At 35.6% G+C, this 26268-nt stretch overlaps 1 protein-coding gene across 2 annotated transcripts; it reads right to left on the minus strand.

The window, feature by feature from the left end:
* Positions 1 to 650: 650 nt before the first annotated feature.
* LOC129573386 (transcriptional activator protein Pur-beta) lies at positions 651 to 25197 on the minus strand. 2 transcript variants are annotated; one of them, XM_055453868.1, is made up of 8 exons: positions 24899 to 25197; positions 10135 to 10182; positions 9467 to 9585; positions 9252 to 9354; positions 8601 to 8719; positions 8303 to 8424; positions 7596 to 7701; positions 651 to 7110 (listed from the first exon to the last, which is right to left on the minus strand). In XM_055453868.1, the coding sequence occupies exons 1-8, from the start codon at positions 24939 to 24941 to the stop codon at positions 6949 to 6951; spliced, it is 822 nt and encodes a 273-aa protein (XP_055309843.1). In that variant the 5' UTR covers positions 24942 to 25197; the 3' UTR covers positions 651 to 6948. The 2 variants fall into 2 exon arrangements, with proteins under 2 accessions (XP_055309843.1, XP_055309844.1); XM_055453869.1 differs by having other exon boundaries at positions 24997 to 25196.
* Between the last annotated feature and the right edge of the window lie 1071 nt (positions 25198 to 26268).

Below are 26268 nucleotides of genomic sequence, written 5' to 3' on the forward strand. Positions count from 1 at the left end.
TCATATAATACTAAAATATTTGACTTAGTTATCTTTTTTGCATTTTATTTTGTTTTTTTTTTCTTGTTGTTGTTGTTTTGTATTAGGTTTTTGGACGTGAGTGCGCACGTAAAATTTTCTTTTTTTTTATTTAATTGAAAACGAACGAAAATCGCTACTATAAAAAACGAAAATAAAACAATGAACCATATCAATCAATGAATCAACGAAAAAAATCGTCAACAAAAGAAACATTTCAATCAATATCATTGAAATTGATTAAATGTTTGTCCGTCGGCTGATCAATTCAAATAGAAATTAAACACTCTCCGTCTCTTCGCTTCGAAATTTGTTTTGCTTGTTTTTATCTTAGCTTCGTTTCTCTTTCTTTTGTTAATTATTCTGTTGTGTTTTCTTGTCTCTTCTTGTTTTTTTTTGTCAGCGCATAAATTAAATTTAACATTCGAAATACTAATATTATGAGTTACATTTACAATAATAATTATTTAGTTACACATTGTGTGCCCCGTTGCACTGGCAAAGTACGGAAAAATTAAATTGACGCATTTTTTGTTTGTTTGTTTGTTCTGTTTCAACATTTTGACATAATATTTTCATCATTTTTTCTTCTTCTTCTTTTTGTATGTCAATTTAAATTTCAAATGAACACGCGTTTCTTCGTTTTTTTATATAAATGATTTTTTTTAAATGATTTTGTTTTTGCCGATTTTTTTTTCTCGTTGAAAAAATACTTTTTTTCGGGTTAGAAATATTGTCTCGCTAATTAAAGAGCAATATTCTTTCATAACGTTCGAAGAAAATCAGAGTCAAATCGTCGAATTGCGTAGATTTTAAATTTTAAAACAAGATGAAATGAACTAAAAAAGTTGTTAAATGGAATGTTATTCAATGTGTTGAACCGCTTTGTATTGGAACGGCTTTGAATTAAAGACCGTTTGTTTGTTTTATAAAATGAATTGGCTATTCACGAATTTTGCGTAGTTGAAACTAAAAGTGTTGATTATATTGTTTATTTATCGCCACTGTGTGCAAAGGTTTATCACTTTTGGAAATGATTCGAAATCCAATCAAAATTTCTCGCTCGCTCTTTTCCTTTTTGCTCCCCTTCTCGGGTAATTTCGCTCCCCCTTCTTGTTTTTTCAACTCTGTCTCTTTTTCCTTTCCGCATTCTCTGCCTCTTTCTCTCTCATTTTCTCCCCCCCTTTGTCTGGCTTTCTCTTTATTCCCTGCCTTCTCCCTCTCTTTCTTAGGCTTTCTTCCTTTTTCCGGCTTTCTCTCTCTCCCTCTCTCCGTATCTCTGTTTCTCTCAGACACTCTCGGCTCGAGCAGGCAAGTTCAGACAGCCACTTCAAGGAAGTGACTACATCGGTCATCAAAATTTTACACCAAAATAAAGAATACATCACCAAATGGGATACGAATGCCGTCAATCCGATCAATTGAAATCTCTGTCGGCTCTCTTTTCATAAGTTCGCCTAAGCTTGAAAATGCAAAAACGCAAAAACACATACCTTTTGTTTTGAAATACTTCGCCTTTGTTCGATCGTCGTCAAACCGCCGCTCGTTTTTTTTTGGAAAGATAATGAATTTCATATGTTCCAGAACGTACAGTTCTAGACAACAACAGTTCTAGTTGCCCAGAGATCTCTGGTTTTGTTTGGTTTCTCAGTTTTGCCTGGAATTTGTTCAAGTTCTGGGTCAAGCTGTGGGCCACTGGCTGTGGCATGCTTGTTTCATGCAATAAATGGTGTCGGAAAATTCAGTTGTCAGGTGCGACGCGTTTCACGTAAAACGCAAGATAACTTGGTAAAAGGTCAGTATCAATCTGGGTAAATAATCTTGAGTGTGAGAAATCTTGGGCTAAAATATTGCAAATGGACAATGTATCCAAAGAAACCATATAGCACTGTCTCACAGCAGTGTGTGGGGCTGATAATCGGAGAGTTCGGAAAAATCGATTGTGTGTGAGTGTTGGTTTGAATGAGAAGTGATTATGACAATTTCGGCTAATTTTTTTTTTACTTTTTTTCATTTATTTTTGTTTTGTAATTTTTTTTTTGTAGTTGTTTCGAAGAAGAAAGAAAATCTAACACGTTTTCCTTAACGTCTATATATAGAGGTTTTTGTTTTTTGTTTTTAGTTTTTGTCATCGAGGCTAAGAAAATCGCAGAGACGTTCTTAATTGTGTGTAGTTGATTTTTTTGTTAATTTTTTTTTGCTTTTATTTTGTTCATTTGTTGTTTGTTGTTTAATTTAAATTTTGAATGAGATTTACATTGAATTGAATTAATAGAAAAACGAAATTCTTTATTTAAAACATTGTTTGTTTGTTTTTTTTTTAATCGAATGAATGGATCGATTTTGTCGAATTTTCCGATACGTCTTACATATCGTTTACATATTTATTTTATTTTGTTCCTATGTACGCTTATTTAACCACAAAATAATAATAATAATAATAATAATGACAAAAAAGAGAGAAAAAAAAAACGAAAAACGAAAATCTGATCTTGATTTCTTCTTTTTTTTTCTTTTATTTATTTGAATTTATTTTTTTTTTTCGTTTCTTTAGGAAAATTTATATATCACTGTGTGTAAAATAAAAAGAAAATTGATTAAAAAAAACGAAGAAGAAGAAAAAAATTATAAAAAAAAAATTAAAAACAGAAGAAAAAGACGAAATCATCGTTTCTTATGAATGCTTCTTCTCTGTTGTTTGAAAAGTTTTGTTGTTTGTTTTGTTGTTTGTTTTGTTGTTTGTTTTATAGCCAGCCGCTTTGCAGAGCTGCAAAATTGGAATCATTGTTTTACACTAGGTGTAATTCATCTCATTCATTTTTAATTATTTTTTTTTATGCATTTATTTTCACTTTATGTGTTTGTGTGTGTGTGTGTTGGTTGATTTAAAATCAATTTATTCACAAAATTGGTATGTCACTTTGTGTGTGTATGTGAGTGTGTATTATTTTGTTTATTTCTTTTTCTTCTCTTCTCTTCTCTTCTCCTTCTTCACATTTCTCTATCTTCTCTTTCACTATCTCGTCATTTCCCATTTCACATTTGTCCATTTTGTTTTTTTTTTTTAATTCTTCTTCTAAAAAATATAATAAAGACCAGCATAAAGCAAAAAACAGTTATCACAAAAATGAAAACACATAAGATCTAAAAGTAACCACAGTAACTCTCTTAATTTTTTTTTTTTTGATTTTTTCTTTTATATCTTTTTCTTGTTTTGTAATTTTTTACTCTTCATTTTGTTTTTAATTATAGTTGTTGTTGTATTTTGAAACCTGAACTAATGTTCTCAGGCTGTTTGTAATTTGATGTTCACGTTTGCGTAGTGTGTGTGTGTGTGTGGATGTTATGAATTTGCATCGTTTTGTTTTGAAAAACACATGAGATTGCACTCTATGTGTGTGCCGTTTCGATGGCGCACGAAGAGGCGCGCGTGGGTTGCGCTTACGTGCGACGCAAGTAGCGGCCAGAAGGGGGAGCGCGAAGGGAGTAAGGGAGGGTGGGAGTCAGTAAATGATTGAATTTTGGTGCAGCTAATCACAATCTACAGCTGTCAACGTTTTTTTTTTTTGTTTGGAATATATTCGGTAAATAGTTCAATATGTTACTATGTTAGAACGATCATTGCAGGTTTTGTTTTGCCGTCTAAATGTCAACAACACGTTTTCTTTAAATCAATAAATCAATTATTGTTTTCTTGATGAAATTGTAGTTTTGCATGAAAATATCTAATTCGGATCTGGCACTATTTTTTTAAAGTATTTTCTTCATTTTTTTTTTACTTTGCCTAGACTGTTACTTCTTTTTTTGTTCAAAGATTTATTTTTACTTGGTTTTTTTCTGTTATTTTTTAATTGATTTCAAGTTTCTCGGTTGCAAGAAGCTTTTCTACTCTTAAATGTTCTGTTGTTATTATTATTATTAAATTTCTGTTGTTGTTGTTGGTGTGTGAGTGTGTGTGAGTGTTAGATTCTCATTAAACATTTTTTTTTTGTATTTATTATTTAGATTTTTTTTTCTGAGGATTTTTTTTTTATGTTATGTTTTTTATTTTATTTTTCGTCAAGCTAGTTTGTTCAAACACATCTCTTGTCAAATATAATTCTTCATATATCTATATAGTTTCATATAATATATTTTAAATTTCAATCAAAAATTATAAAGCAAACATTATGTTCTCTTTGTTGGTTTTTGTTTGTTTGTTTGTTGTTTATGAAGAGGTGTGTGTTGTGTGGGCATTTTTTTTTATTTCGTTTTATTCTTAATTTCCTCTATATATTTTGAATGCTTAACGGGGAAAAAAAATTATCTCAGTATGGCTTTAATTGAGAATTTGGAAAGGAAGGCTGATTTTGTGGGGAAGATAGGACTTGAGTGAAATATTGGATCGGTTTGCTCTTTGAATTGCATCTATTTGTAGCTGAATGGATTGCTTTGGGAGGTTGAATTTGATTGAGTCGGAATTGAATTGGGTAGCTTTGGATCGATTTTGCATCGATTTTGGATCAATTTGGGTTATTTTATGGATTGGATCATCTGTAAAAACCGTGTTATCTCTTTGTAACTTGTCATTCAACGCAAATCGCTTTCATGCAATGCAAATCACTCTCCTTGCACTCAGAAAACTTTGCACACATTCAAACAATATCCACGTATATTTCATCTTCTTCACCTTTTTTTCTTCAATCAACACTTTGCATTTGACTCTTCGGCATTTCTTTAACGTTCTCCTTTCACAACACTTGCCTATCCCAACACTCTTATATTCTTTCTCTCTCATTCTCTCGCTCTCTTCTTCTCTATCAAATCACTCACTCTCTTTCGTTCTATACATAAATATATATTTATTTTCTTGCTTAATGATTTGGAACACTAGTCCAGTTCACAAAATTTTGTTAATGTGTGTGTGTGTGTGTATTTGTTGGAATCTAAGATTATTCACAGGCCTCGAATTGCGATCAATCAACAAATGCGATTTTTTTTGTTTTTTTTATGTATGTGTGTGTGTGTGTTTTGAACGGAAACTTTGCATCATTTCTAATAATCGCAGTCTTACATTCAACTAACGAAAATAAATCTGTTTTAAAATATCTTCTTTGATTTTTGTTTTTTATTTGTATTTTTTGGACAAAAAATGTGCCGACAACAATTCTATGGGCCCATTTGAATCTCGATTTTGTTGGAATGGAGGCTCAACATGTGTTTTTTTTTTATGTAAATATATGCATTTTTCATATTTAATCAACAGTGAATATATTTTTCTCTCTTTCAATTTATTTTTTTTGTTTGTTATTCTTTGTTAAATCACACGACACAAAATTTCTCTGTGCGAACTTTGAATTCACGTGCACAAATTGCGCGGTGGCTGCGTTTTGCTTTAACACAATCACCAACACACCGCCACCATTCATGAGAGCACACGTGAATACAAAAACGCCTCCTCCGTCCACTTAAAAACGAAAACAAACGAAATTTTTGTGTCTTCTTTTCTTTTCACAATTTCTAACATTCTTGTATCACTTCTTGCTTGCTTGCTTCTATTTTTTCTGTGTTTTGTATGTGGTGTTTGTTGTGTTGCACAACTAGAAAAAACGAAAATAAAATAGAAACAAAAAATTATAATAACTCCCTATAACCATCAACTTTGTAGCACATAGCACACTCGGTGGCTGCTTTGCACCTCGCTCTCGTTTGCGTTTCGTTTCCATTTTCAATGTAATTTGCAATAAATATATCCTAAATTGACGTGTGTGCTAAATCTTGTGTTTTATTCGCTCTATTCTCTCGGTTCTATTCCTTTAATATGCATTTGTCGCAAAATGTGTCACGTATGTGAAAAGAACCAATTAGGGGGTGACACATCTTCTGTTCCATTTCTTTTCTCTTCTTTTCTTTTTGTTTTTGTTTCATTCCCGCCTTTCATCAACGTAATATCTCTTTCGTGTTCAATTTTGCTGTGGATTCTTTCTTTTCGTTTGTTTGAATGCCTATTTCACATATGCTTTGATCTTGAAATTAGTTTAAGTGGTTTTTTTTTCAGTTTGTTGTTGCTGTTTGTAGTTGGAAATCACCATTCTGTTGCTCGTTCGCTCTCATCATCATCAATCCACTAGCTTTGCCTATTCATTCACTGACACACACTTGTCAGAGTGGCTCTAGCTGTTTCATTAATTTCGTTTGTTTTTAGTGAATTTTTTCTGTACGTGTTCGTCTTTATTGAAATGAGTCGATTTTTAACTTGAATATTCTTCCGTTTTTGGATGATGAGTTGATTGAGTGCCAATGCATTTTTATTTATTTTTTGTTTGCCAGCGTTTTGTGTTTTTGTGTATTCTGCTTCCATCTCAATAAATCTGTGTTTGTGTTTGTGTGTTAATTGTTTTTTTTTTGTCATTTTCTGTTCTATCTTGCTACATAAATTCTATCTTCTTTGAATACATAGATTTTTTTTTATATAATAATATATATATTTTTTTCTCTTCATTACTAATTAATTTAAAACAATTTGTTACATGAATCGGTTACTTTCCGGTTTTTTTTATCCAACTTCATTTTTTTTTACTTCTTGGCTTTCCTCTCCCGCTCTCTATCTCTCTTTCTCTCTCTCTCTTTCTCTCTCTTCAGTATACCGTACTAAATCTAATCCCACTTTTTTCTCTTCATTTGTTTTTTTCAATTGTTAGATATTTCTCGGTTGCTGGTTGAGTTTATTTTTGCTTGAAATTTGCAGTATTTTTCTGTTTGTTTGTTATCATTATAGATTTTTTTTTCTTGCTGTTGTTGTTGATGTTGCTGTTGTAACTTTTGCTGTTGCTCGTAGATTTTGCTGCTTTTATTTTGTTTGAATCGGCCGTTGCTGTAGCTGCTTTACATAGTTTCTCGGTATTTTCTGTTGCTGTTGTTGTTTATTTGTTGTGTTGTTCAGGCAATGTTTTAATTACTGTTCGATGAGGTTGTTTGTAGTGTATTATCGGCAGTGATAGCAGCGATGTCAGACGACTTTTTCATCTTGTCGCAATAGTCGGATAGAATGTCTCGAAATCGGCTCCAACAATTTTCCGGCACCGTTATTGCAGTACGAAAATTGCTTTTTACCTAAACGTGAGCAGACAAATGAAAGATAACCATTAATTTTACTCCATTTTTGCGAAATTTAATAAACTTTACATTCAATTCAACAAAAAAACAAATGAAATTGGAAAAAAAGAGGTAAATGGATCTATGGTTGCTGGAAAATTGACTGAAAAATAGAATTTCAAATTGGGAATGAGACAAAGCAATGAGAAGAACTTTTCGAAAAAAAATCAAAAGAGGCGATCTAAATTTTTTTGAAGCGGGAATCGAAAGTTCTTTCCAGAAAATTCTGAAAATTATGTTGGTATTTCTTATTGTTTGAACCGAATAAACAATATCTTGTAAAAATACGCTCAGTTATCGAAATTCGTTCTCAGAAATTCGAAAAACGACTCATATTTTCTGAGTAGTCTGACTCGAACAAATAAAGCATCAGAGGGAGATAAAAACGGAAGCAAAAATAGAGAATTAAAATAGAGAAAACACATCAAGTGGACAACACTCACCTCGCTGATTCGCATGTATATGCCTCTATTGTTTTGTCCGATATCAAAGTAAAAGTTTTTGTTTTGTACCTTCATGTGTCGGCCTTCAGGAAGTTCACCTTTGAATCTAGAACAGCAAATCAAATGTCAATCAATGTTGCAATGGGCGAATTTAAAATTTCATTCAAATAAGGAACAAAAAAGCTCTGTGGATATTGGAAACAATGTCAAACTACAAAAATGGCACTTTTAAACGGTCAATGCGATTTTTTATACACTTTTAAACAGTTCATTCATGGAAAAATCAATTCCCATCGGAAGTGTAGAATAAAGCTTATGATAGCAGAAGTTTTCTTCTATCATAATAATCGGAATTTAGATTTTTCTTTTCAAAAAAGATTTGTGATAAAAGTGAGTGTTTATGCGATTTTTTCAAGTATGAAATGCGACCAAAGTGAATAATTCCCATTATTTTTTTCAATTTCAGAGATTTTTTCTTTGATAAAGATAATTTGCTGATTCAGTACTAATTTCAGTTGTTTTTTATTTGAGAATGTGAACAATTTCAACTCAAGATATGCAGTGTTGGCATTAATGTGTGAGCATTTCCTATACTGATTGATGATTTGTAGCATAAAAAACGGGTTATCATGATTTGTATGCATACAAAATCTTTGTGGAGACTAAGTCATTTAATTCCACTCGTTTCAACGTGTGGTTCAACTTACCCGCCATCATTGGTTCCGAATTCTTCTAATAAATCGGTTAACGCATCTCGAAACTCAATCATACCTTGAGCTGGAATAGCGATTTGTGATCGTGGCCCGCCACGTGTTATGGTTTGAGATACCTAAAAATAATCCACCACACATATTAAGCACTGTTTATTCAGAATTGTAAAATTGATATCTGATTTTCAAAAAAAAAAAAAAACAGGAAATAAATCAACTTAATAAGGCTGTTCAATTTGGCTAATTCAACTCATTCGTTGGCATATGTGAATTGAATCAATTCAAAATGACTTACTCGTAAGAATCGTCCCCGTGTATTTTCTTTCAGATCTAAATAATAACGGCGATTGTCCTTAATCATCATCTCTGATTTTAATTTACCATCTTCCGGGACGTTTTCTGGATTTGGAGGGCCTACAAAACAGAATGAATCAAATTAAAACTTGTAACATCAATAGCCGATGCTATGTGTCTAATCCAGAGTAAAACTATAAACAACATGACTGAAGGAAAGTCATAATTCTGCGCCAAAAAATTCAATTGAAGACTTCAATTTAAAGTTCATGAATGACTTGTGTGTCATATGTGTGCAAAGGTAATTGCGAATTTCTTCTGAAATTCGCGAAAAGATTTCGTAGGAGTAATAAACCTTGTCAGTAGGTCGACTTCGTTGAAATCATTTGGATTTGGTTAGAAATCACACCGACCGATTTCACGGTCAAAAGGCGGATTTCTGTAATCCAGCGCAAAAAATCACACCTTTTTCTACCTACTCCTTCACAGAAATTTGACTTCACGTAATTTTGAGTAACACATTGAGTTACATCAAACCATATCTTATTGTGGCATTCCTACCATCATTAATAACACTGTGTCTAGCAGTGCTGGACTCCAGCACTGCATATTTAATGCCATACAACACATATTATGGTAAAAAAAAACTTACCCAAAGACGAGTAATAATCACTGAATGTCGATAAATGATCACGAAATTCGGCAGCAGTTGATAATGCTAAAAATATTTGACTGCGTCGTCCATCGGCACCGATCTGGCAATACAAAAAAAAAACACGGCACATAGCACAACACGGGGTTTGGGACAAATAGATAATCAAGATTAGAGTGGAAAGGTCATTCAAAGTTGCTTGTGCGAACATTTACCTCTGCTACTTTGATAAATCGCCCACGACGGTTTTGCTTCACATCTAAATAAAAGCGTTTTGATTGGATTTGAAGCATCTTGGTAGCCAACTCCTGCTCGGACTGTTGACCATGTTGACCTGTACAAATGAATTAAAATAGAATGCATTCGTTTTTTTCTTCTTCAAATGATATTGAAATTGTGTAGTAAATTCCAGTCCTTGTGCAGAAACATGCTCGAGCAGACGTCTATTATGAGATAGTTTGCTTCGGATTTTTATGATTTTGAACCAGCTGCAATTGGATTGCGAATCGATTTCAAATTTGGAATTTTTGGCATTGGCTAGTTGAGCTAGCCAAGTTCAGTTAGATCGAATTAGTGTCCAATGATTGAAATTGCAATCATAGATCATTGCAGTATGTTCAAAATGTCGTAAATTAGTTGAATTTCAACCGCTAAATCACTCGCGAAGAGACTTTTGCTCTGTTTCATCTGAGAGAGACATGACCATGTCTCCACCATGAGATGAGACATGTGTCGAGCGTAAATCATGCCTAACACGGTGATTTAGCGGTTGAAATCGAGCCATCTCAGTTGAGTATTATTGATTAAGAAATTCACACAAGGAAGGCTTGGCACGTCAAGAGAAGGGAAAAAAAGTCACAAGAAATGGAAATAGAATAATTACCGTCATTACCGGATAAATCGAAATCAGTAGCACCACCCCCATCCATGCCTTTTGGATATTATCAAAATAGAAATAAAATTTATAGATCAAACTAAATAATTAAAATATTTTTTGTGTGTGTTCTCTTTTTGGTTGTGAAAAAAAAAAATGTAAATTGCTAAATGTTCTATTAAAAGATGTAAAGTACGCAGTAAAGAAAGAAAGAATTGAATTGAGAAAAACCTCTAGCTGGGTGCACAATGCGCATACAACAATAATAAAAACAGAAAGAAAAATATATAACCGATTCTTATTTCATATTCTCTCTCTCTCGGCGTTCCATATAAATATGACTATATTTTAAGCAGAAATTCTGCATGAAATTTCATTCAACCGGAAACTTTGTTTTTATGGTTCAATTTCAGAGTGAAGTACGATTATTATATAATCGATGCTGCTACTGCTTGTGCTGTTGCCGCACATGCTGTGTGTGGCTGCTTTGCCTGGTTGCCGAACGTCAAAGCACAAGGAAAAATCATCAAAGTTAAGTAGAGTGTGCGATTGTGCTGCCGATGATGTACAAAACATATGACTTGTTTTCATGGCAGCGCCCTTGCAACGCAAAATTCACACGAGAACAATTGCAATTTTCTCGCTCTGTCTCTCTTTCTCTCTCTCTCTAGTACTTTTTTGCTTCCTCTCGCTCGCCCAATCTCTAATTCTTCCTAGCCCTCTTCTTCTTTTTTTCTTTCCCTTCCTTTCTCTTTCTCCCTTTTTCGCTTCCTCTTTGGATCCAACTCCAACTCCAACTCTATCTCTAACTTTCTTCCACTCACTCTGACCCTCTATCTCCCTTCCTCTCTCTTCCTCTAGCCTCTTCAACAACATGAATGCCATCGACTTGCATACGAATAACCGAAACTAATCGCCACCCGAAAATTACAAACCAAAAAAATGAAACGACTTGTAGCGCTGTTCGAAAATCGCTACCCTTTCACTTCGGTCAGCAATAGCAGTTTCAGCAAGATTTCCACCATCAGTATCACAAAAAAACTTTTGGCCAATCAGCACTCATCGTCTTGATAACTAACACTGGACACTTGCTTATTTCAATGCAAATTCGTTTAATGGACGACTTTTCTTTTGTTGCTCAAAGGGTTTAGCAAACTAGTTTTGCATATTAACCGAAAATGTGCATATGACAATGCATTTTTTTCTCCCTCTTTCCGTTCTACCTTTCTTGTTTTTCCTCTTAATTTCCTGCATTCTACGATTTAATCGAGAATCGAAATTGTAACCACACACAAGTGGTGGTTGGAATTTTTCTTTCAACTGATTTTCTTGGGAAATTCGTCCGAACATATCCAGATGCACTGTTTTTTTTTTCTTCCACAGAATTTCAAGGAAGAACAACTACATTTCAAAAAGAAATGTAGCAAAAGGCGATAAAAAGAGAAGAAAAGTTTGAATGGATTTCTTGGAAACTAGAAGCTTCTTCTTTGTTTCATAAACATTTTCATATTTTTTATTTCTTCTACACCGACACAAACTGCGTCACATTGGAACGTGAAAAACTTGGTGTCTGCATTTCAGCGTTACGGAATATTTTAATCACTTGAAGCTCTTGATTTTAGTTGAGTTGTAATTAATGTTGGTTTTTAAGCTTTTTTTATCGATGAGAAACAATGGATTTTACTCTTTTGTTTTGTGGAAATTTTTCTGTTCGTTTCCAAACGAATCAGAATCAACACTGAATTTTGAGTCCTTGACACGCATTCATTTTTTTTTCTTTGATCAATTCCACAGTGATGAATGCAATGCAACGGGCAAAAGATTTTGTGTGTGTGTTTATGTTGTGCAATAATGAAAAAACTGGCCTATTTACTTCTATTCCATCCTTTCAAATGATTGCACAGAAAATGCCGTTTTTTGCCACCTTTTTGAGCAGCTTTTGACATTTTGTATTGACTTCTTATTAAATAAATCGAATTGTTCGAAACGATTAAGATCGGAATGCATAATTGAACACATAATTGGGTATTCAAGATTCAAATGAGATTATGCAAAATAAGGACAAAACTAAAAAAAATAGAACATTGAGATGGTGTGTTGATTCATTTCTACTTCAATTATGCAAACAATTTTTATTGACTAGCTCACATTTTAGATGAAAAATTCAACGCATGAGATTATGTGATGAACTCAATTTTGCCATTAAGAAAACATGGTAAAGTAAAAAAAAAAAGTTGATTTTTTTGGAAACGCAAAGCAGTATGTTAGAAATCGAAAAAAACGAGAAAGTAAATAGAAGTGAAGGTGTGAGTGAGCAAGTGAGCAAGCGAGCGAGAGATAGAGAGATAGAATCGTTGCAATTAATTCTATCATTTGCATGACCCATGGTTTACTCAATGAGTAACTCATTCGCTTAAAATTGCCTTTCCAAATAAAAATCGACATACATACACACTAGCTCTCATACATACTAGCACTACTCCGATCCTGTTAACCAACTCAAGGAGATACATTAGTCCATTTCATTTAAAATGTACATTTCAGATTTCATGGAAAATGCATTCGACGCTTTTGTTGCTGGCCATTTTCGAGTTTTTCGATTATATTTAACACATATTGTTGTACGCATTGTTGAATATAATTCCGAAAACATGTCAATAAAGTGCACACCGCTGGAGTTCCCATCGATCTATATACACATATATGTGTGACTACCGTTTTAAATGAGTTTCCATTTAATCTTGTGGTCACGTTTTTGGTTTAGACCTTGATTGGCTCTGCCCCTAGAAAACCCTAAAATGATTGTTTCGTGCTCTCTTGCTATCTTTTACTATCTTTCTTTTGTCTATTTCTCTTTCTCACTTTTATGCACTCTTTTGTAACCTTTCATACTCTTTCACACTCTCTAGCACCCTATCGTCATCTCAATAAATTTAGTTTGCGAAATCAAATTCGGAATTTACGTGATTTTCCATAAATTTTCTATATTTTTGGACATTTTAATAGAGAAAACTCTAGATAGACTTTTAGTTTGTTTCGTACAAAAGTCTAGTTTAAAGACGAAAGTATAAGCTCACAGATTGCTTATCAATTTTGGCCTCTTTTTTCAACGGGTTCTTGCAAAAAAGGATTCTAATCCTTTTTCGATTCGTGACACGTTTTCCAAATTTTCGAAATTTTCATCTTTCCCCATTTTGAGCTATTTTTTTCCAATTTTTAAAATCTTTTCTGAAAATTTCTAAAATTCAATCATAAATGGCAAATTATGTCTTTTTTCAGTTTTCGGCTGGGTTTTTGATCCCTTTTTGATATTTAAATTTCTGTAGAAGATGGAATATGATCCATTTTTTTCCATTTCCATGGTTTGCAAGTCATTATTCAATTTATCTAGTCAAAAACTTGTGTTTTCTATCAAAGTAGTTTTCCATAATTATGGAATTGGATTAAAATCCAAAGTTACGTTTCCTTTACACTTGTCAAACAATCAGATTTTCCATACATCAACAAAAACAAGTCAAAAACATCAAGAATTGTTGTCCGCATTAAAAAAATGCGCTTAAAATAGACTGAAAAACCAATGAAGCTTCAAACAAAAACGAGCTTAATTACTGTCCCGTTGGAAAATGGATTTTCGTCAAGTGACTTTTTGCGTTGATAAATTGTTATGTTTATTGAATCAACTGTCGGAGAGTTTGCATATGAATGCGCAAATATTGACACCAAATTTATAATTGAAAATAAACAATCAATCAAAAATTGCATGGATTAATTATTGCATTCGCAATCCTGTTTCAACGTGACGAAGAAAAAACAAATTGTTGAATTGTGTATGAGAAAAAAAAAGTGAACACAGCCGACGAAAGTTTCGGCTCAATCATTATAAATAGAAATACAAATGGTGAACCCATTTGGATTGTGGGCACTAGCTGAATTTGAATGCAGATAAAGACAACTTGGCACTCCGAAAAAATGCATCGCGAGTCGATTCGATAAATTATTGAAAAATGGAATAAGAACGACCTTCACGAGACATTCATTTCTCATGTGTTGCTGTTGCTGCTGCTGGTGACGTTGCCGCTGTGCATTATATCCTTCTCGTTCGTTCTCGCTCCAAATTCGTGGTTTGATCGTATGTGTTTGATTATTCACTGTAATGTGGCATACCATGGCATGGTAGCAGAGCACATAATATGGGTCATTTTGCTATGTTCGGTTATTGGTATGGGTATGGTTTGGTTTGGTTTGGTTCAATCTGTTTTTTTTTTTTCTTCTATTTTTTTTTATTTCGTATATATTGTGTTTGCTGTTGCTATTATCCTCCCGTTAGTTATGAGTGGCAAACGCGGGGAGACACACAGCAAGAGGGAGAGCGAGAAGCAACCTTTTCTACATGCATATATATATACATCGTCAAATGAATGAATGTGATACACAAAACGCTCTAAAAATATATACATTCACGAAATGTTGGATGAAAGAGAAGTGCATACACACAGCATGATTTTCCAGTTGCACATCGAATCCGTGTGGTACATAAGGTGCGTGCACCATATCAAGAGGGAAAAAAATGAAGCAAAAACAGAACCCATGTAATCATGGATCCATTGGTGGACTCGCTCTCTCACTCTTTGCGATCTCGTTCTCTGTCTCTGTCGCTCGTTCGTTGCACAATTGCAATGAGAGAGCAGCAAAACGAAGGTCCTCTGATGAGTCCGTGTGTGCGCGAGTGCGCCTGTATTGAGCTAAAAGAGAGCGCACGGTCGCGCGCTAACTCGCTCAATAAGGTCCATATGTACATTGCAGTTTGCATCAAGAGTGTCCTGTATTTGTGCTCGATGCACGAAAAATGTGCAACAACGAATTTTCGATGCGATGCGAAAGACGCGCGCTCCGTTTTCTTCGCTTCGTTGTGCCATTGCTAATGCTGCTGCTGCTTCGGATGTTTTTTTGTTTCTCCCTCTCGTTCTCTCTCTATCTCTCTTCTCCTCCCTTTCGATCGGTTAGATATATTCTGTGTGCCTGTGACCTATTTGATGATGGCGCTTTCGCTATTTATCCAGATATTTCAACTATTTCGCATATTTCGGTTCTTGGCCTCTTCTTCATATATGCACATAAACACACACACACACACACGAATCCATCGTTCTCATTCTAGCTTCTTTGCTCTTTATTCCTCTATCGAGCTTATTCGTTTGCTTGATTCTCTCACACGTGCGGGCGCGCGCGCGCTCGAGCGCACTCACACCGAAAAATATATAATCGAATTTTTGAAACCAGGTTAAACGCTTTTACATGAAAATATATGATAAAGTCTCTGTTCTCTCTCTCCTTCTCCCCCTTTCATTGCACTCGTACCATACACACAATTCGCTGTGCTTTTTTCGTCTTCTGCTCCTTTCGAATGCACAGCATTGATCGATCGGAGAGTAAATCAGTTTTTAGTGGTTTAGGATATTGCGAATTCGATATTATTGGAAATTGTTTCGATGTTGTTCGGCAAATCGATCGATCTTTGATTTTCCTTTCTTTCTCTCTCATTCGGAAATTGCAGCCAATTTCCATCCATCAGCAGCTATTTTCTTTCGTGTTTTTTTTTGTTTTTCTTTGAATCCAGTTTTCATCCGCTGTTGTGTTTTTTATTCGCTGCACATACAAAGGCGGAATAAATGTTTCAGCTTGAGTTTGTCCTCATTTAAAATGATTTGCGAATTTGATGTGTACATGAAAAAGCGTGCAGTTCTGGATAACCTTGACACCTGACCTTATTTTGCCCTGGATCGCTCAGTGGCTCTGTTCTCTTGCTGCGATGAGGTGTGGTGTATGCGGTACAGTGGAGGCCCAATTGAGATTTGGTCGCCAATCAAGTGTAAATGAATTTGGCCGAAATTTTCTCGTTTCTCGGCTGGATTTTCACTCGTTTGGACATGAAATTTTTCCGGTTGTTGATTCATAGCCCCCACGCGTTCAAATTGAAGCATGTGAAGCGATGACAGCAATATCATCATCATCACCACCACCACCATTCTTCTATCATCGTCATTCAACGTGTGTATGATGAAGCCACATGATCACTGCATGCGCATCAAAGCGTAACGTTTGCGGACAACAAACGGATATTAAGTGATTCAAATTTCAGTTGAACGCAACGCTAAACATATGATGTGGCTGAAAATGGTGGAGAGTAAAATAAGGCCAAACATCATCCAAGCCGCAGTATGCGTTATTCACTGGGCGCAAATCGGTTCGGGTTCGAAATTGTCGCAATTTTGAATTTGACACTTTTTTTTTGCTTTCTTCGCTTAGTTTGTCTTGGTTATAAATTTACGCAATGGTCAAACTTTTTAAGTGTGACGCCTGCCGAGCTTCTGATGTATGTATGTGTGTGTGTCGATGTGACGAATCTGCTCACATGAAATCGATGAAACGAACGAATGAAGGCTTTTTGTATAATAGTCAGACTCAAAGTTACTCAATTGAAGAATGAAGCGAGAGAAACGAAAAAAAAGCACACACACATATTTATATGGCTAGAACGTGGAATTTTAATGAGGCGTGCATCGAATAATTTATCGGAGAAGTTTTTTTTTCGCTCTTTCTTCATGGCAAATTTCAAATTGCAAGCTTAAATTAACGTAATTACACGGCAAATACACGGAATGCTCTTTCCAGTGCTTATCATGAGCGCATTGTTGATTTTTTTTCTCTCTCGTTTCATTCCTACTTCTGCATATAATGTGTGCATTGATTGTGTGTGTGGATTTTTTGTGTGTGTCAAGATAATTATTGGTAATGGAATTTAGAGAAAAGCGTGCAAATGGGTCCATATCAACATTGAAATGGGAAGAGCGAAAGAGAAAAAAGCGAAAAAGAGCAAACGATCCCGAGCGAGCACAGTCTTTGGATTAAAATGTTGAACGAAACCGAGAAAAAAAGAATTTGTTTGGTGTCGAACGCTGTTGCTAAGGCCATTCGAAGATGCACGCAGATACGTGTGTCTATCTATATACTCGGCGAGCACAACCAAATTCACATGTGCCATTCTTGTGCAGTGCTGGAAGCATGCATCGAGCAGACCGAACACGCGCACCGCACATCATGATGTAATTTCTTTGCAACGAAACCCATACACACAAATGCATAATCGTTTGCCGTTCTCTTTCTGGCACACGAGAACGTGAGCGCGCGCGAAAGCAAGTACATAGAGCCACGAGAAGTAGATGAAGAACAAAAAAAAAGACACTACACACACTGGGATAAGGCAAATGCAAGAAGAGCACACAAACGGACTCGCAATAGCGAGAGAGCAAAAAAAAATCGAGTTTCACGAGCACGAAAAGGAACGCAAATCGAGAGAGAGAGATAGAGAGGAAGAGCGCGAGAGAGAGAGAGAGAGAGAGAGAGAGAGAGTGAGATGTTGGTAAATACGAATGGAGAAAATATTTAAAAAAATTCTGGCAAAATGCTGGCTGGCGAAGCCATGCATTTCGCACACCATTTATTGAAATTCAAATGCACACGGAGAGAGAGGGAGAACGCGCGCGAATTGCATAGTGACGAGAAACTGATTTTACTATTCTAAGCAAATCGGCTGTCTTTCTGCTTGTTCCACGTAATATTCTCAAGTTTTCTTTAAATGTTATTGCGATGGCTGGCCGTTTTTTTTTTAAATTTCATGTCTTTCTTCATTTTATTCGGTACTAAAATTTTGAGCATGATTTTTTTTTCTTTCACATTTGGTTCGTTAATTCTTCTTGGCTATTGAATAATATTCTCTTGGTTGGGTTTGGCGATTCGAAACCACATGAAAAACGAGTATCGATAACTTGTTTTCAAGTGTGCGCAGCAATCAAGCGAATAAGGACGGGCGACAGCATTGTCTGATTATTTTTTCTTTCGCCATGCAGCATTGGTTCATTGTACGTATGTGTGTATGTGTTGAACACACTGTGTATATTCTTCGACGTGTTCTTGTTCAAGAGAATAATTCTTTTTTGATTCGGGCCCCAAAAAGCCGAATCAAAAATGAAAGACCGATTGAATAAAGAATAAAACCGATGGAAAAGCCAATTTAATCGCGAGATAGAGAGGGAGAGAGAGCGAGAGAGAGAGAGAGAGAGAGAGAAACAGAGAAAATCTCAAATCCAAAACGCTCGAAAGAATAAGGCGCGCGCGCGCGCTCGTGAATGCGAGCGATTGAACCAGGAACGGTCGCGCCAAACAGTATGTCGCGTTTCCTAATTCCTTTAGTTAACTGTGTGTAAATGCTGTACGCTTGGTCCAATTAAAACATCCGAATTGCACACGTTGAATACGCATATACGTGCCTGCAATTGGAGTTGTGTGTGAGAACAACCAACTGCGAGCGAGAGAGCTGTGCATGCAGAGCCAACTAATGCACGCTTGTCACTACAGTCGCGTTCATTTAAGAGAGAACGAAAGAAAAAAGAACGAACGGTGTATGAAATCGGTGTGCATGTTGTTGACGTTTCATCCTTTCAAATTCATGTATATCTATAGCGAATTTCGCTATACATTATGTGAAGATGAGAGATGTCAAGCAGCAGCAGCAGCAGCAGCAGCAGCAGCAGCACAAACATGAATGCAGTGAGAACAAGAGAAAGACAGAGAGAGATGGCGAGAGATTGAGAGATCTTCAAGAAAATGAGACTGTACATACGGTGTGCATGTGCATGTGGATGTCACGCTTTATGTACACACATCGAATTCGGACAATGTGTTAATATTTAAAGCTTTTTGCGATGTGAACAATTTATTCAGCTGACTCGTTGATTGAACCAAATGCAATGTGATGCTAAGCAGGGTATCACAATTTCAATGGCTTTCGCGCTAAACAAAATGCAACAGAAACGGAAGAGCGAACAGAAAATTGATAAACGCTGCTTATTTGGAATGTTGAACCAAGATGAACAGCATCTCAATGTACGTTTCGTTTGATTTTTTCTTTCATCTTCATAACTTCTGTAGCGACTTTATTTTGCACTCAATTTTCCACCCGAAACAATATCTGAAATATGAAATACTTTGCATCGAAAAGTTTTTCGCGTACACTATTTGGGTGCATCGCAAACTATTTGGTGGAAAAATGTGCATTTCGATTTTGGAAAAAACTTTAGCGATTTGAATTCAACGAAAAACGATTCATAGTCTCTTTCACTCCCTCTTTTCTTTCTCATTCTCTCTCTATTTCCCTAACTCTTTCGTTTCTTTTTTCTCTTTCTTTCCCTTCTTCTCTCCTTCTCCCCTTCTCTCCTCTATTTATTTCCTCTTTTTCTCTCTCTCTCCCCCCATCTCACTCTTTTCGGTGCATCGAATCTTCCATATTCCAACCGAACTTCCTTTTTTTTCATTTTCGTACAATTTATTACTTTCTTTGACTTCACATTCGCATCACATGTATGCAACCCGATGCAATTCTGAATATCATTTACATAGTCATCAACGCAATCTGCATTCGTAGCCATTTAACCATTTTACAAAGGCAGATTTCGCCCTAGTTCGGTGTGTGCGTTTTTTTCTCTCTCTTCATTTCAATGGTCGATAAAATTTATAGAGAAAAGAAAAACTGAAGCATAAGCGAATAAAACGATGAAGCACAGATGGATACGAAGATGGAGGAGGAGGGAAAGAGAACAAGGTGACTTTTACTTTCGCCAAGATGCATTGTGATCACGCTTCATCGAGCACATTTTTCACATACACACACACATACACCCATCGTCACAAAATGCCATAATTATGCATTTCTCCAGCTCAAATCAGCTTATTAAATGGCCATTATGATGAAATGCGACAATTGAGATTTCGCTTCGCTTGTACACGCGATGTGCAAATTTGCCAAACTACATTCAGTTATAATCAAAAAATTTAAATTACAAACCAAGACATTTTGCGATCGCAAATCTCCATTCGAATGGAGTCAAAATTAGGTGAAAAAATGACATTTGAATGTAAGAAAAATGAACGATTTGGGAACAGCGATTAAATTCATTAATTATCTCACGTATTATGAATTCAGAGGCAAAAAAAAATGAAGTGCTTATAACAATGAAGAGAAATGTGTCTCGAGAACCACTCTCATTTAAAAAAAAAAGAAGGCATTTCGAAAAATCTAGATCAAACAGTGGAAAACACAAACGTAATTGAAAAAATCGATTATAGTGAAAAACCGTATGAAATTTTAATGTAAATGATTTTGGTTTGGAGTACCAATTTCGGCGAAAATGTGCTTGACATTCAAAATCATTGCACAATTATTCCGTCTTCTTGTGTTTCGGTAGGAAAAACTTTATTTTTCGAAAAGAGATAGGGAGAGTGTAGAATATTGAGAGGTATAGCCGAGTGTCCCTGAATAGCATAGAGAGACGAGCATTGTGTTTGGAACACAGGATCCTGTGTGTGAAAAGTTCGATTCTCAGCTATTCTCAATTCTTATCCATTCTGATGAAATTGATTCTTCTTAGCCATAAAACCGATTCTTTGACGAAACAAACAAACAGAGAGAACGAAAAGAAAAAAAAAACTGTGATGTATCACAATGGCGTAAATTGTGGTTCAAAGAAAGCGTTGGTTCAATTGCAATATTTTCTCCTCTGCTCCGTTGTCTGTTCTTATCCGATTGATGGTGGGTTGAACTTAAATGAATTATAGCACCGCATTCGAGAATGCGTGTGCATTTTATTGTATCTAATCTGTTAAATGTTAACGAACGCGTTGTGTGTCATGTTTGGTTTTGATTTGAGTGCAATTTGGCAAACGGATTCAATAGCTCGCGCGCACACAAATACCGAATAAAGAGAAATAAGAAAAACACACACGACGATTACAAAACCATACAATCTGTGTCATAATTACCGTCGAGGTCTTTTCGCTTAAGATAATTTGCTTCGCGCACGGAAGCATAAATTTACGATGGCCCAATAGAATTGCATGAGTGAGAGAAATAAAAATGTATTTAAGATAGATCTGGTCTGGTAGAGGAAAAATCGACCAAAAAAAAAAAATTGTCCAAAATGACGAATTAGAACTCAACGAAACACACCAGAACCGTACCGCTAAAAAGTGCATCGATTGATGAACGATTTTGTGTTCAAGGTTTGTGGTGGAATCCTTCGATATTTTTCCCTATATCAATTTCTATTGAGATATTTGTGTCGAATGCCAAACAAATGTTCAATTGTATCTATGCTGATGTTATAAGTGTCCACGTCCAGTATAAATGTGGGCTAAAGCGAATGTTTTTAATGTTGTTGCTTTATTATTTTACTTCTCTGTGCAATTGTTTGCGCGTTGAGACCGTGCTTGTGACCGTATCATCGGTCTTTGAATATCGAAAGTGTCTCCGATTTGCTGGCGTATTCTCTCTATACAGTACAGAACGTCAATGCTGGAGCCCGTAATTGGGGCCATAACATTAGCTCAAATATAATATATGCTATATGTGCTGTAATATACAACAAAACTAGCTACAACAGAGAACCAGAGAGAGAGAGAGAGAGAGAGAGAAGCGAAGAGTGAACCGAAAAAAAGTTGTGTATGTTTGCTAGTAAGCAAAAGCGAAATTGTATTCTATGTATTATATGAAGGTTTTACGGTTGCGGTGTAGTTACATGTTTCGTACTGGCTGACACGATTGAGAGGGAGAGAGAGCATGACTGAAAACTAGAGCGAGACAACATGCCGATTTACGTTCAAGCGAGAGAGAGAGAGAGAGAGCGCGACTCACTAGTGGTGTATTTGTGAGTTGGTGAGAACGGTTGCGTGTGTTGCGAGTAGCAGCAAGCAAGTAGCGAGAGTTTGACGCTCCACCACACTGAGTACAAGCTTGAACTATAAATGCTCAATCCATAGAACAAGTAGACACACAGTCAAATGTAATTTTTTTTTTCTCTTCTCTTCAACATTATCATCGTCATCAACATCATAACACATCCACTACAATTGAAATTGGACGGTTTCTCTCTCTCTCTCTCTTTCACTCACTCCCCCTCGTTCCCTCTCTCACACATTCATTTGCTCTCTCTCTCTCTCTCTCTCTTTTCCACTCTTGTCGCGTTTCTCGAGTCTCGTTTTTCTTCGCTTCTGTCAAGCATTTGCGCTATTTTTTATGGCTCAAAATGTAAATTTTGTTGTTGTTGTTATATTCATTTTGTCAATCGATTGTCGTTGAGCCGATAAATCGCATCGGGTCAACTCATTCACCGAACTGCACCAAAAAAAAAAAAAAAAAACAGACACGAAATGGTGAAATGACTTTCCAGGACCTTGCCTCCGTTCTCACAGCGATATAGATAGAAGCGATTTTTCTTTCTGGTACACGAGACATGACAGTTCTGACTGAGCTGGAGGCAACTAGGGATCTGTCGTCAGAGAATTACACTTTGCAACAAAGACAAACGGTTTGGCGGTAAACGCGAAAATTTGCAAAATTCACATGCGTCGACACATTTTAACAATTAGACAATATCTCTTAGTCCCATTTTATTCTCTCACGATTTGAATGTTTCTTTTGGTCTCGATGATTGTTGGTGTTCAACTGTTAACTGGTCAATTGTGAACGGGAATTAATGCGGTCTGTTTGTTTAAGTCGTAGGCAAAATATGCTAAATTCGGCATTACATTCGAAATTTTTCAGGATAAAACAGTGTTTCTTCAGCTCTTGGCGCTTGACATTCTTTTCTTTCCACGCTTGACAGTTCTATGCGACAACCTCTATATCGCCACACTCTACTCAAGTGGCATTTATCGAGCTCGCGTTCCAAGTTCCAAAATACACGACAATAATTAAATTGTCCCAGAGTAGAAGATTCAATGGCAAATGAACGGTGCGCGAATGAATAAGAAACGAGCAAAAGAAGAGAAAAAAAATCGACGAAATTTGTGTATGTAGCAAAACAGCAGCAAACAATACAATGAAGAAGAGGGAAAAAAGACGACGACGACTTCTATCGACACTTTATAAGCTTATTGCAATTTATTAGGACACACATACACAGTCTCTCACTCTCTCTCACTCACACCGAAAACCCGAGGAAAAAAAAACTTTTATTCCAAACGAATTGCAGTAACAACGATTTTTTCCCATTTTTTTCTTCAAGATTGCATTCAAAACTATAACAAAACATAAAAAAAAACCAACAACGATTCCAGCAATTTTTCGTACACACCAACAAATTTCTCATTGAACCGAAACAGAACCGATTCGGTCTTCTTCAATTATTTCTTCTTTTTTTTCTCGTGTGTCTCTTGTTCTTCTTCTCCATTCAAACCAACGAATTCTATTATTTATTTAAAAACGATAATTTCCAATAAGTGCATGATGATTGATGCATTTTGATCTTATTATTATTGGACTCTTTTTTGTGCATTGCTCTTTCGTTTCCATTCGGTTCATTCATTATTATTTTTTTTGCTCGTCTTCTTTGCATTTCCTTCAATATATTCCAATTTTGTTGTGTGTTTTGTTGTTGTTCAAGTTAGAAAACTTTAAATCAACCCGATAGAAATCCGAGCGAAAAAAAAGCGAGTGTACAACCAACAATCGATGTGAACGTCATTTTGACGACAACAACGACGACGACGAGAACGGTGGAACTCGTGTATTTTCTAATATGTCAATAAATATCAGCAGTTCATTTCAATTCATTTGGTTTCATTTTTTTTTGCTCAAACATTTTGTTCCTTGTGTTCACTGTTTTTTTGTTCCATATTCTAACCCGGATACTTTTAGATATATCAGATAGTTTTTGACACTGATTGAAGTTTTTTTTTACGGTTTTCATTGGCAAGTCTCGGTGTTTTTTTTCTCCCTCGCTCGCTCTGTCTCTCAAGACTTCTTCTTCTTCTTACTACCTTTTTTTCATATTGATACTGCTACTTTTAATTGTTTTCCAATGATTTTGTCAGTTTTCATCATTTCGACTGTGTATTTTTTTCGCTGATTCGCGTTTTTCTTTTCATTCGTTCTGCTCGTTTCTTTCATTTTTCGCTCTTTTTTTTGCTGCTTGTTCTCGATCTATTTTAATTTTTTCGTTTTTCTGTGGTCGATTTTTTTTTTCTTTTTGTCCGCGTTTTGCCAAATGTGTGCGCTTTTTTCTCACTCGCTCGCACGCTCCTTCACTCACTCACTCTTTCCCTCTCACTCACTCTCGCTTATTCTCACTCACTCGGCTCTGGCTCTTGCTCTCTTTCTGCATTAGTGACGCGATTTTATGTGTCCGAAATGGATTTATGAATGCCAAACAAAAATACTGAATATGTTTAAGTTGAATTTTTATGTATGAAGTTAGAACGTGATTAAATTCTGTGTGTAATTTTATTTTATTTTTCTGCGTTTTTTTTTGTTTCTTCTTCTCTCTTCGGTTTGAACTCTATACATGTATAAATAATCGGAGAATGAAATTTCATGGAGAACGAAAAAAAAAAATATATTTACGAATATGAAACTTTTTTTTTCTTTCGCTTTGAGTTTCTGGTGTTTGTACTTCTGTTTTGTGGATTTTTTGCGTTGAATACGATTTTTTTTTCTTGCTCTTAATATTTTTTTTGTTGCTTGTGAATTCAATTTTATTTTTATGCTGTTTGATTTGTCAAATTATTTTATTTGGTTTGATTTTCTGTTTTTTTCTTTTTATTTGGTACTTTTTCGATTGGGTATTTTGAAAAGAATCTTGAATTTTATTCATTTTGACTATGATTTAATTGGTTTTATTTATTTTTTTTGGTTGTTGTATTTATTTTTTATTTCACATACTTTGTCCAGAAATTCCTTCGTCGTCGCTAACAATATCTGACATCACTGTGCACCCCAAAAACAAAACCAACACACTAAACACTGCACCACAACCTTACCTAACACGATCTCTATTCACGTCGACAATTCAATAATACTGCAACGAAGAATACACAACACAGAACATGTATACCCTGAGAGTTTTTCGGTTTTTCGGCATAGAGCGACCGAGAGCGAAAGTAGACGATTTAGCGTTTTTTGTCTCTCCGCACGCTATAGCGATACTTTGCCTGCTCTGCTGCTGTTGCTGCTGCTGTGCCGATTGAAGCGATTTTTTTCTCTCTTCTTTTTTTTCACAGTAGTTTTGCATGTAAATGTGAGTTGCATGTCATAGAGTTTGGTGCGAGTGTGTGAGTTTTGGTTTTGGTGAGTGTGTGTGTTGGATTCTCCTTTACAGAAAAAGGGGCATCAGTTCAGTTGGTGTGTGCCGTTTTTTTTTTCGTTTCATTTCAATTTTTTTCATCGTGTCGTTGTCATCGTGTGTGCTTTGGCATTTGAGAGCATCGTTGTTCCAAAACTCGCAACACACACACACACACACACACGCTTACAATTGCATTTTGCAATTTTCGAACGAAAAAAAAATGTTGTGTTTCAATCATGGCAGTTGCACAGCAACCAGACATGTATGTCATCATTTCAGCAAAGCAAATTTCGCATCATTTCAAATAGAAAAAATTAATATTACAGGGAAAGAGCAAATAAAAATCAGGCGCTGTATTGAAAGAACCAGAACCATAATTTTTGCGACATACAAAAAAAAATGGTAGCAATTTGATTCATTTTCATACAAATTCAAACGCGTATAGTACACACAGAGTTTGACATAAGTGTTATTGAATGGTATAGAGGGCCGCAATGGATCAGACAAGGATAAATATAGCATAACCGCACTAACTGCGGAACAGAGACGATTCGGAGCGATGGCTATGTGTGTGAGCGTGTGCATGGATACACAATCACAGAACCACGATTCGATTTTCTTATCCGATTCCTGTTCAAAAGGAAAGAAGAAGTAGGAACAACGACACATACACACACGCACACCGAGAGAGTGAACAAGGTTTTTAAGCTGTTTGCAGTTGTGCGGTGTGGTTGTGCATAAAATAGCAGCAGCCGTTTCGTGTGTGTCTCTGTATATTGTCGTCGATACAGTAGCATATGCGAGAGAGCGCGCGCTGTCACTGGGACTGGTGCTACACCAGCACCAACATCCATCGGATTTTTCGCGTTTCAAATAATGCCAGTCAAATACCATTCTCTCGCTTCCACATCCATTCCGCTCTCTCGTTCTATCGCCCTTTTGTTCGCTCGTTTTTCATCATTTGTCG

This window comes from Sitodiplosis mosellana, unplaced genomic scaffold (genome assembly GCF_009176505.1).
Source record: "Sitodiplosis mosellana isolate CC-2019 unplaced genomic scaffold, AAFC_SMos_1.0 Smas_scaffold_6062, whole genome shotgun sequence".
NCBI classification, from domain to species: Eukaryota; Metazoa; Arthropoda; class Insecta; order Diptera; family Cecidomyiidae; genus Sitodiplosis; species Sitodiplosis mosellana.

Excerpts from the sequence above, each read along its gene's own strand:
- LOC129573386 (XM_055453868.1), bottom strand. The coding sequence starts at position 24,941 with ATGTCAGATATTGTTAGCGACGACGAAGGAATTTCTGGACAAA. Across the intron at positions 9,586-10,134 it reads CGATTTATCCGGTAATGACG|GTCAACATGGTCAACAGTCC; the intron begins GTAATTATTCTA and ends TCATTTGTACAG. Across the intron at positions 7,702-8,302 it reads TTCGGAACCAATGATGGCGG|ATTCAAAGGTGAACTTCCTG; the intron begins GTAAGTTGAACC and ends TTGCTGTTCTAG.